The sequence below is a fragment of the Pipistrellus hanaki genome (genome assembly GCF_964339955.1).
Source record: "Pipistrellus hanaki genome assembly, chromosome: 2".
Lineage (NCBI taxonomy): Eukaryota > Metazoa > Chordata > Mammalia > Chiroptera > Vespertilionidae > Pipistrellus > Pipistrellus hanaki.
In genome coordinates, this window is record NC_140504.1 from 141,569,056 (window position 1) to 141,581,889 (window position 12,834).

Genomic DNA, 12,834 nt, shown 5'->3' on the forward strand with positions numbered 1-12,834 from the left:
TCACTTGTAAGTAATGACAATTTTGTTCCCCCTGTCTTTCTTGTGTTAATGTATAGGTTATGGCTATCACTATAGAAACAGACAATAAAGCATTCTTTTCCTATTTCTAACCTCAGAAAAATGTTTCTAATTTTCTTTTTTCCACATTTTACTTGTAAAGCTCTACTGGAGTTAAATAAGTTTAAGAATATCTTTTTTTTCCCCCTCTCAATTTTTTTTGGAAGATTTTGTAAAAGATTGAAATTTTTGTTCTTTGGCTATTTCCCAGAATTTGATTGTAAAACAGTCCAGTCCTAATTTTAATAAGCTGAGTAAGGCTTTTAACTGATTACATCTTAAATGGGTACAGTTCTCATCAGTTATTTTAAGTCCTTTCCATGCACTAACCTTTGGCTCTCATTTATCTTTATTTTCTATTCCACTGATTTTTGCGAATGTCTTTATTAAATATTTTCTTCTTTTGACTAACCACACTGTGCTTTTTATTTTTTGTTTACTTGAATACTTACATTGAATCAAGAATATCTTTATCCTTTCCTAATATAAGCATTAACATGTTTCACTCAAAAATTTTTTGTCTCTAAATCCATTTTAGCTGCATCCTAAAAGTTTTGATGCATAGTTGAATTTTAAATTTATACTTAGTTAATTCTTGGCCTGTGAGTTATTTGAACTTTTAAAATTCAGAGATATAATATTTGTTTGTTTTTTAATTAGTCTTTTATTATCCATTAAACTTAATTGCTTTATGGTCAGATACCATAGCCTAATATATCTATTCTATAAAATATTTTAATTTTTTTAGTTGTACTATCAATTTTGTAAGTGTTCTATATATTTCTGTGTATTCTCCAATTACTGGATGAGAATTTTCTCTATGTATATCTACAAACCTTATAGTTATAATTTCTTCCTCTAAATGGGTCCATTTGTGTTATATATTTTGAATCTCTGTTAAGAGGTGCACACAATTTTTTTATCTTAATTTATATTTTTATGTTTTTATTCATTTTAAATGGTAATCTGTGTGTAACACTTCTACTCTCTGGTATTCCTGACAGGGACTGATCCAGTTGAATCTGCTGAATATAATTTATATGTGCGTATGTGTGTGTTGATTTGGGATTGTGAACTCAAAATCCAGTGGGTCTTTCCCCACTCCCCACCCCATCGCAAATATATTTTTATTGATTTCATAGAGGAAGGGAGAAGGAAAGAGGGATAGAAACATCAATGATGAGAGAGAAGTATTGATTGGTTGCCTCTTGCACGTCTCACACTGGGGATGGAGTCCACAACCCAGGCATGTGCCCTACCAGAAATCAAACCGTGATCTCCTGGCGTATAGGTCGATGTTCAACCACTGAGCCATGCTGGCCAGGCTCCAGGGGGGCTTTTATCTGAGAAACCTGCAGGGTTTGACTAGAAGATGTTTTGTATTCACTGCCTGGCATCCAGTGAATGTTACTAGCCTGGAACTCTTGTAATAATGTATTTTACCTCAGCAATTTTCAAGTTCTACTGTGTGTGTGCTGCAAGAATTTTTAAATCATGCAATACATGACTATTTAGTTAGGGGCACCAACCTCTTTTCCTGTCAAATTAAAAAATGGCTAAAACCAATACAACAATAGCCACCTGGTGTAAATGAATCAAAATTATACCTTTTTTTTCTTTTCTTTTTGTCAGATCAGCAAAAAAAATACTTTTTGGGTGTGCAGAATTATTTTGATAATTAGTTTAAGTGTACCACTGGATGAAAAAGGTTGAAAATCACTGCTTTATATTATTGGCAATTCTGGACCACACCATTAATACAGATTAAAACCTTAAATCTACTGGAGGAGAGGCAATTGATCACAAACTCCCAAAACAGGCATCCCACACCCAGGAGTGCACACCCCTCCCCTGCCCCTAGGAAGCCAAGCCAAGAAACACAAGCTTCCTCATTTTCTCCCAGGGTGAGCAGAGGGGTTTTAATTTCTAATCTATTCTCTTGCTGAGGCTGTAATCCTTTGAGGATCCTAGCTTTATAGAGGGGTCTAAGAAATCCCACGTTGTATGGATCAAAGAAATGGTTTTCTGTCTCTGTGAGGCCATTTATCACCAAAGCACTTTGGTTACCAAGGTATGAAAATCTCCTTGGAGTGGTCAGGTATGCTCCCTCTTACAGTTCTGGTTTCCACCTACCATTTCACTTTCTGCACACTGGGTGTTTCTATTACATTCTTGTAAGTTCTGGTATTCATTCAGAGGGATGCTTGCTTTATTTTATTCAGTATTTCTAGGTGCTGTTGGATCCATTAATTTTTGCTCTAGGAAGGATTTTCTAATTATCAAGTCTCCAATTTTTGGATTTCTTTTTCTGTATAAGAGGAACTTTGTATTAAGTATACGAGGCAAAGAGACTTGAAAGTTTGTGACATTCATTTTTTTTCTCTTATTCTTGAAGTTAAAAACTTCCATCAGGATATAATTGGCTGTTGGTTTTGTTGTTGTTAATCATTGTCAAAACTCAATGAATTCTTTCAATATACAAATTCAGGTTTGTCTTCAACTAAGAAGTTTTCCTAATCATATATATCATATATACCAATGACTTAGTATCATTGCTTCTGTTCTATTAGTCATTACCTGTTCTTTGGGAATGCTATTCACTCAATTTGTGGAGTTTCCTACTTTTATCCAACTTAGACTTTCATCTCAAAATTTCTATCCTATCCATTTCCCCTACATTCTGCTAGGTTTTATCATGCTACTTCTTCACATAATTAATTTCCTTTCCTGCAGTGATTACTATTTCAGTCTTTCCTGCCTCTAATGCAGCTCTGGACTCTGCAAATGCCAGGTTCATTTTGTTATAACCTTACTTTGTATCATTATTGCTTCTTTTCTATTCATGCCTCCTAACCAGCTCTCTTTTCATTCGAATTTCTTGTGTTATATTCCATGTTCACTTGAAAATTTCAAGAATTCAACACTAGCTGTGATTTCTTATTTTTAAATCTGCCTCCCCACCCCACCCCAAATGTTTTCTAAACATAACCCCAGTTTCTTCCTACGAAGGCTGTGATTTTATTCTTTAATGATGCACAATCTCTTTTCATAGGCTCCATGCTGTTGTTTTTCTTGCCTATTCATTCATAAACAATGAGAAACCTTTCAAAACTTTCAAACGTCCCCCAAGTAAGGTGGATCCTCTCATCTCCACATATTTACATTAACAGTTAAATAATCCAGTGACTTTCCGAAGTGGGAATGCAGGCAGGCCTGACTATAGGTTTCTTACTAGGGGTGACATCACCACACTTCACAGAAAAGCCCTGTCACATCTGGAAGAAGAAAGGCCACTTTTTCAACTGAATAGCTAACACATTTTTGGTTGTCCCACTATAACTGTTTTAGATGAAAGTAATCAGCATATTGGATCTGCCACTTATCTCCCTAACAGTCTTTCTTATAAGCCTCATCCCTCCAAGCTTGTGAGGGTGAAACTACTATTTATTTCTTTCCCATGAAGCAAGCTACTCAAAGTAAAACTGCTAGTTAAATTTTGGTGTCTGATCATCAATCTGATACTGTACTGGCAAAGTTTCCTTCCTTAATTTCAGAACGGATGCACTGTTTTCCCCATTTTTGTGTTCTTTGATATTTAATGAAGATCTAGACAGGGGAATTAATTAAGTGCTTTGCTCAAGTCTATAACTTTTCTGTAAGTCCTAAAGATTAATGCCTTCTCTGGAGATTTGCTTTTAACTACAGGTGGACCAATCAGAGTTTTCATTTGGAATGTTGCTATGTAGGTTCTGATAACCATATGAACCAAAACAAAAATTTTAAAAAATAGCTGGTATTTTTTATTGATAATGTTAAGAAGTGTTCAAATACGTAAAAATTGGTAATTGTTAGTCCCTTGTCTATTCTATGAGAACGTATGAGCTCATCACCGTGTTCGGGGCACTGGGGTAACTACTAGAAATATACCGATGAGCATGGCACTCTTAAGAAGTTCAAAGGTTGGAAACTGGAAACTGACATGCTAATATATAATTTCATTACAATATAAAGAATTATATATTATACAATATAAAGTTTATAAGCTTGCTTTGGGAGTTGGGGGGGGGGGGGTTACCAAACTCTAAGAAGTCGATGACATAGGCACTAAAAAGCACATGTGGTTTTCAGAATTTTTATAGTATGATATAAATATAAATATAAAAAGGTTGCAAGGAATAATATGTGATGTAGTCATGTATGACTAGGTCAGAATTTTATGAGATGCAAATAAAGCCAGAAGGGGAGGTCATGGATCCTGTATGCCCTACCAAGGAGTTTAATGGTTATCTGAGAGAAAACAGGAGTAACAAAGTTTCGTGTTGGGTTAGGAAATGGCAGCACAGAAAATGGTCGGGAGGGATATAAAATGAAGGCTGAGAGACAGTGAGTAGTTCCTGCAGTAGAACTGAAAGACACAGAACCGTGATCTAAAAGCATTCCCAGTGTCAGTGAGACTAAAGAAAATGGATTTCCGAGCCCATTTCTGATGTAGATTCAGTAGAAATTAATGACGTGTGCATGCTTGGGGGTAAGAAACAAGTCAGGAATGACTATCAGGCTTCTGTTTTATGCTCCTGCATTGACAGCGGGGTCGTTAAGAAACATCAGAATCTATGAAAAGGGAGCTGATTTGGGATGAAGAGAATTCAGTTTTGAATTCAATGTTCTGGTAACGAATGACAATGTGGGCATGGATGAAATAATTCAGAGAGACCGTAGCATTAAAAGAGGGACAAAGATTCCTAAGAAAACTAACACTTAGTAGGCAGGAAGGAGAAAGGGGATATATATATATATATATATATATATATATATATATATATAAAAGAGCGTACCACATGTACACAAGTACCAAATGTACAGCTTTAGACTTAGCATTTGCTTATTTCTACAAAGAAAACTACACTCCATTTGTAATTTTCCACATTTTGAAATAGCTAAACCTTTAACCACTTATAACATGAGTAAAAATTGAACAATCCTGGAAAAATCAAAAAGTCTATTTGTGATTGCTCTGATTCCTGTAGAAAAGGCTATAAGGACATGGCGATATGATCAAGTCTATCAAACAGAACCTGACTAATCCAGAGCTTTCTTGAAAGAGAAATAAAGTAGCAAAGAAGCACCAACAATTTTCTTCAGCTAAAACCAACACTTTCGATTGTAAAACATCTACAACACCACAGTGGTTATCTAAAGATTCTGTTATAATCTGAACTTTCAAAGAGAAAACACACATTGGCCAGATTCAGAGAAATCTGAATGTTTTAAGTATAACTAAGTATATTCAGTTTTGATAGCCATAGAAATTCTAAGGAATGTTAACATGTTGATTTTGTAATATTAGCCCAAATTTAAAACACTAGACCAGAAGTAACTAGCTACTAACAAGATAATAACAAATAACATTTAATTCTTAATATTTTGCATGTAAACATTATCTTTTAATGTCTAATATCATTCCATAAACAAACATGTAACGGTGAGGATGAGGTTTATGTTATATTATAGCAGGATAAAAATACTTATTGGCAATAATGAGGTGATCTTCAGTTATGGGAAAGAGGTCCATCTATTTTGACTTATATCATCAAACAGCACAAATTTTACTTTCTCAGGTTCTGAATTCAATTCCAAATCTTTTAAGTGTAAATTATAGACTATTTAAAAACATATAACACTGCCTTTAAAAAATAGGATTTAAAGATTAACTTATAAATATCCTCTTTTTTTTAGTGAATACAAAAGATACTAATGAATTGTGCTCTAAGCAAGTATTTCTCACACTAACAACAGGATATCTATTTTTAGCTGCAGGTTTGGCTTACAGTGAATGGCATTCACCCTGTGATAAACTGTAGTATATACTATAGTATATTTTCTCAAAAACCATTTTTGGGACATTTGAAAATATGTCATATTATAAAAACAAAATGAAACCAATTATCACAAGCGTACTTATTCTAACAAATTATTTTTCCCAAAACATTATTTCTGAAAAATTTTAACAAAGCTTCCAAAACCAAAATGTACACACTTGTTTCATCACTAAATCTCTGTTTCTCAATGAAGTATACACAAAAGCAACCAATAAGTCATTAAAATGTTAGCAACATATTATGCAAGATTAGTATTTTTTATATAATTAAAAAGGAGCTAACAAAAATATTAGAACGACATAGCTAGTAAAAAGAAAGTTTATCTTCAGGATCAGATTCAAAAACATTCCTCTTATGAGGGTAGGTCTTTTCACTCACTAATTTATAACGTAACTCATAGCAACAGTACCTAATAAATATAACAAATCAAACCTAAAGAAATCTAGGAACTGATTATATACATTGACTATGAACAGCATTAATTTTTACAATTCTGAATGGATTTTAAAAGCAAATGAAGTATAATGCCTAAATGTAAAAGCATCACAGAAATTGTAATTTATTGTAGCTCCGGCTTTACAACTGCTCCTTTAAAATACATGTTTCCTCTTGTAATTAAATATTTTTTAAAAATACAAAGCTGCAGAGTCTCAGAGAGCATACTTACCACTCATGATGAAAACCAACCTTTCCAAAACATATTGCTCAAAACAACAGCCCAGCAGCAAAGGGAGCTATGCTAATCTCTAGAGGTGGAAGCCGAGGGTGTAAACACACACACACACACACACACACACACACACTGGAACATGCAGCACACAGACGATGAAAAGAGCCGTCTATTGTTTTAGAAAGAAAAGCCCTGGAAGCAAAGCATAACTGCACAGCACGAGATAGATATCGCTAGCAAACATCAAATTAATGCCAAAGATGCATCTGACCGGATTTAATTTCTCTCCAGCTAGTTACCCTAGCCTCTTTCATATACCACTAGAACAACTCAAAATGGCAGGGAGAGAATATTCGAACCAGGATGTATAAGATGTTCTCAATTATATCAGCATGAGTTGTTACCACGGCAACATTAGACCAGCATTATCGGTTCACATGTAACCAAGGAGCAGCTTTTCTAACGCTTTAATCAACCGAGACAAATACAATACTGTTTTATTCTAGAGCCACATGATTGTCGAATAACCACATCTCTTAGATTTAAGCACGTATTTACCCTTCTTACATGTTTCAAAGATATTTTTTTTTTAATTAATTGCTGTTTTCTTCAAATACTCACACAATCCCATGTTGAACCTGGCAAGGAACAAACAGCGGAATGATTGCACCTAAACGTCTTTCAATTACAGCAGCTCTTACTGCTGGCTGCAGACCTCACTGATATTAAAATGCTGTGTGCAATTGCTAGCAACTATTGGCGATGAATCTCATTGCCCAAATCGCTGATAGCTTTCATTTTTCATGAGCCATCGAGCTACGCTGCACCACAAATGTTAACCATTTAAACATTCTGCATTATGGATAAGACAAAACACAAAGCTTTATATATCTTTATCTGTAAAGGAGATCACAAAATAACTTGTTTATATACTTCTATTAAATTCAACATTACAGTGTCAGATGCCATGTAGGTGCTTTTCAAAAGGGGGGGGCACACTAGTTACTGGCAATCACTGCTGAAGTGCACAATTCCATCAAACAGGATTAAGATGACAGACTGTATAGCAAGGTGGGCAGGCTGGACAGAATAGTGAACAGGCTTTTCTGAATCCCAGAGACCTAAAGTTTGTACCACCATGGTACACATGATTCACAGGATCATGCCATAAGTGCAACTTCAGCAAGAGAACCTGCCATTAAAAAAGAAATTAAAAAAATATATATATTTATATATTTATATATTTATATATATTCCTTGCTGAATATATATATTGATTTCAGAGAGGAAGGGAGAGGGAGAGAGAGATAGCAACATCAATGATGAGAGAGGATCATTGATCGGCTGCCTCCTACATCCCCACTGGGGATCGAGCCCACAACCCAGGCACGTGCCCCCGACTGGAATTGAACTCAGTCCCCACCCAGTCCCCAGGCTGACACTCTATCCACTGAGCCAAACCAGCTAGGGCTGAACCTGCCATTTTAAAAAAGTTGCCAGGTAAGACAGGATGGGGGAATAAGTAACTCAGCAAATCTTATCCCCAAGAAGCAACTATGAAACTGGACAAAATTGTCAAAAACAACTTCATGGCTCTGAAAACTCAGCAATCACAAGCAAACTGAGAAGCATTTATTCATGAAGCATAAGAGCAGTGGGACTCTTGGGTGGTCTTGCTTGGTGCTGCTCCTGTTCCCCCACAGCTCGGTCAGTATACTATCTAATAGCTCTACCTATTGGGGGGAGGGGGGGGTTGTGGCCATGTCACCTAGCAGCTTCACCACCCGAGAGGGCTGCCTTGATTTAAAGGGGAGGCCAAAACCCCCAAACGAGTGATGTTATTAAAAAAAATAAAAATAAAAAGCAAATCATAGGAAAAGAACAGAGAAGTGTCCAGCTTTGGTAATCTGAAGTGTGGCCTTGGTAAGGGTAAGCAGTAGACTAGTTAGTGGTCTAGCAGGAGATTTAAAGGAAAATGGAAATTAGAGAGGCAGAGAGGGCCTAGAGGACGCTCTGCACATACCTGGCTGACTAGGAAGCTATCCCAGTGGGGAGACCCAGCTAGGCCCAGCAGCAAGTTAAAACATGGTCTCCCCAATGGCATAGCTTCCCCACCCACAAACCACTCCATCAGCACAAACTGGCTCAGAGTGTGTGAGTACAACGTTTGATCAACCACCAACTAACAACAAAGCTATGCAGACACAGGGTAAACCCTACAGAGAAATCAGTAGGCAGACACCATGGGAGATGCAGTCCATAGACTAAAACAAAACAAAATATGAATAAAAACACCCTTCAGGGGAGAAAAAATAATCAGAATCCAGAGCTACTACAAAAATATGTTTTTTTAAAATTCTTATTTTGACACAAACATTATATAAGCCATAATGAGGAAAAAAAACACAGTCAATAGAAAATGTCTCTGAATGGGCTCACATATAAGATTTAACAAGCAAAATATTTCAAGACAACTATTTAAATGTGTCAAGAGAATAAAAAAAACGGGTTTAAAGAATTAAAGGAAAATATGATGTGAATGATACAACAAATAATTATTTAATATAGAAAGAAAAATTATTTAGGACAAAAATTATAGACTTGGAAAATACAATAACCACATTTTAAAACTTACTACACAGGCCCAACAGCAGATCTGAGAAGTGCAAAAGACTGAATCAGTGAACTTGAAGATACATCAATAGAAACCATCCAGTCTGAAGAAAACAGAGAACAAATAACAAAAGAAAAACGAACATAGCTTCAGGTTACCAACAAATATGTAATGGGAATCAGAAGGAGAGGATAGAGACAAAGGTGAAAGAAAACATATTTACAGAAATAATGGCTGAACATGCCCGGGTTTGATGGAAAATATTAACCTACAAGAAGTTTAAGTAACACCAAGTAGGATAAACAGAAAGAGTTCAATTCTTGCACACATCATTTCCAAATATTTGAAAGAAGAGAAAAATTAGTAATCAAGTATAAGGAAAAAGCAACATAATTAATTATGACTTTAATAGAAGTAAAAGAGACCAGAAAGCAATGGAATGATATATTCAAAGTGCTAAAAGAAAACAGAAACTAGTTTTACAATTCTCCACCTGGGAACACTAGCCTCCAAAATCTAAGGGAAAATATAAAATTCCAAGATAACCCAACAATTTCTGTTGCAAGCAGAAATACTTAAGGGAGTCCTTCAGGCTAAAAAAAAATGACAAGACACTAGCCAATACTCAAGTTGACAGGAAAAAAAATGAAGAGAATAAGAATGGTAAATTTATATTAAAAAGATTATGTAAATATAATACATATTTTTAATGTTTTCTTCTCTTAAGTACTTTAAAGGACTAAACATTTTAAGACAATAATTTTAACAGTGAATTATTGGGTTAATAAAAAATATATAATATATGTGAAAATAATAACACAAAACTGTAGAAGAAATTGAGCTATGTTGTATCAAAGCAGCTGTATTTTACTAGAATTCAGTCAGTACTATCCTAAAGTAGATTGTGACAATATAAAATGCACATTAGAACAACTAAATCACTATTAAAAATATATTTTGGAAGATGGGTGGGTGGGTGGGAAGATATCAACCAAAGGACTTGTATACATGTCTGCCTAGCCCATGGACATAGACAACAGGGTGGAGAAGGCCTGGGGCTAGAAGGGGGCAGTGGGGGTTGGAAGGGGACATAGGTAATAATTTCAACATAAATATTTGCTTTAAATATATCTTAAAGACTTAAAAATATATTTTTTAGCTATTTAGTTAAAAAAGTCAAAGAAGAATTAAAATGAAAACCTATAAATATTTAACATAAAAAAGAGAAGTAACAATTAAAAAAATCTGTAAGATATAGAGAAAATAAACAGCACAATGGAAGATGTAGATCCAACCATTTCAGAAATTGTATAAAATGTGAGTGGAGTAAATATATTAGTAGATCAAGAGCCAGGAATTATCAAACTGGATAAAAAAGTAAGGTCCAACTAAATACTTTCTACAAGAGCCCTTAAGATGAAAAAATATAAGTAAGTTTCTAGAAAAAAGAGAGAAAAGAATATACCATGCAAGCAATAACCATAATACAGCTAGAGCACCTATATCACTATATCGACTTTAAGTCAAGAAATATTATTAGAGACAAAAAAAAGGATATTTCATAATGATAAAAGGGCCAATATATTTGGGAGCTTTAGTAATTAGAAATGCACTGAACAAAAGAGTCCCCAAAATATTGAAACAAAAATGATGGCAATTTTGTCACTCAAAGTATGTTCTCTAGACATATGTTTTCCTGTTCTATTGAATTCTGCTCAACAATGTAAGACAAAACAGAGAAATACTAATTACCAAATTTAGAAATGAAAAAACAACAGGTCAATTAGATAAGAAAACTTAGATAAAATGGAGGAAGTCATCCAGGGATACAAATTACCAAACAAACTCAAGAAAAAAAATCTGAAAAGACCTATAAAAAAATGGAAATTAGTAATTCAATTTCCCCCCACAAAGCTTAGATCCACATGGCTTTCCTGGGGAAATCTATAAAACATTCAGATATATAATATATAATGCCAATCCTACAGAAACACCTCCAGAATACAGAGAAGGATGCAATACTTCCTAACTTAATTCTAGGAGGCCTGACACCAAAATTAGACAAGATCAAAAGAAAATTACAGCCCTGGCTGGTGTGGCTAAGTTGGTTGGAGCATTATCCCATGCACCAAAGAGTTGCAGGTTTGATTCCAGGTCAGGGCATATAACTGTGTTGCAAGTTCAACCCCTGAGCAAGGCATTGGCAACCAATCGACGTCTGTCTCTCCTTCCCATTCCCTTTCTCTTTTGGTTAGGGGCAATCAGGTCGGCATGGGAGCAGTTAGAGGCAATCAGGCTGGCAGGCAGAGGTGGTTAGGGGTGATAAGGCAGGCAGGCAGACAGGTGAGTGGTTAGGAGAGCCAGCAGTCCCGGATTGGAGAGGGTGCAGGCCGGGCTGAGGGACCTCCTCTCCCCTGCCAGTGCACGAATTTTATGCACCAGGCCCCTAGTGTGAAATATAAAACTGAAAGCAACAAATGAACAAACAAGGCCAACAAAAACTCGTAGACACAGACAACAGTATGATGGTTATCAGAGAGAAAAGGGTATGAGGGAAAGGTACAAAAGGGTAAAGGGGTCAAATATATGGTGGCAGAAAAAGATTGACTTTGGGAGGTAAATACTTAATGCAACATACAGATGATGCATTATAGAATTGTACACTTAAAGCCTACATAATTTTATTAATCAGTGTTACCCCAATAAATTTAATTAAAAAATAAATAAGAAACTTACCGACCAATACATCACAATGCAAAACTCTTTATTAAAATATTACCAAATAATATAGCAGTATATAAAAAGGTTAACAAATCATGACCATGTAGGATTTATCTCAGGAAGGCAAGCTTGGTTCAACACTGAAAATCATTTAATGAAATATACCATATTATGGAATAAAAAAAACCAAACCAACATAATCATCTCAATATATGTAGAAGAAGCACCCAAAAAGCCACTCCCTGTGATAAAACCTCTTAACAAACTAGGACTAGAAGGAACTTCCTCAATAGATAAAGGCTGTGTGCGTGTATATGTGTGTTTGTGTGTGTGTGTGTGTGTGTGTGTGTGTTGGCGGAACCAAAGGGTGAATAGCTGACATCATATTCATGGGTAGGCAAAAGTAGGTCTACAGTCGTAATACAAAACAAAACAATAATTAATAAATAAAAATAAAAGAATAAAATCTATATTTTGCATACTTAAGCATAAACCTACTTTTGCCAACCCCCATATAATGGTAAAAGACAGGATCTTTTCCCCAAAGACTGGGAATAAGGCAGGATATCTGCACTCACCACCTCTAAGCAAATGTGTCCTGGAGGTCCCAGCCAGTGCAATGAGGTTATATGATATAAAAAAGATATTAAAGGCATAGATTGGTAAAAAAAAAAAAAAAAAAAAAGAAAGAAATAAAACTGTATTTGTGGACAACACAAGTCTACATGTGGAAAATTCTATGGAATGTACAAAGAAACTACTAGAGCTAATAAGTAACTTTATCAGTATCATAGGATATGAGATCAATATACAAGAATCAATAACATCTTAATATATTAGGAACAACCAATCCAAAAATAAAATTAAGAAACAAGTTCATTCACAATAGTATT

General features: G+C 35.0%; 1 protein-coding gene across 3 annotated transcripts in view; it reads right to left on the reverse strand.

Annotated features, from left to right (window-relative positions):
• The window catches only part of PRKACB (protein kinase cAMP-activated catalytic subunit beta), a 100,300-nt gene that overhangs the window by 45,933 nt on the left and 41,533 nt on the right, over positions 1-12,834 (reverse strand). Inside the window, exon 1 of one of the 3 annotated variants that reach the window (XM_084873216.1) lies at positions 6,604-6,944. The exons of the other annotated variants lie outside the window; for them this stretch is intronic. Coding sequence (XP_084729342.1) covers positions 6,604-6,610 — 7 coding nt within the window. The 5' untranslated portion in view covers positions 6,611-6,944. Of the gene's footprint in view, positions 1-6,603; positions 6,945-12,834 lie in introns of those variants that run through there. 3 annotated transcript variants of the gene reach the window in all.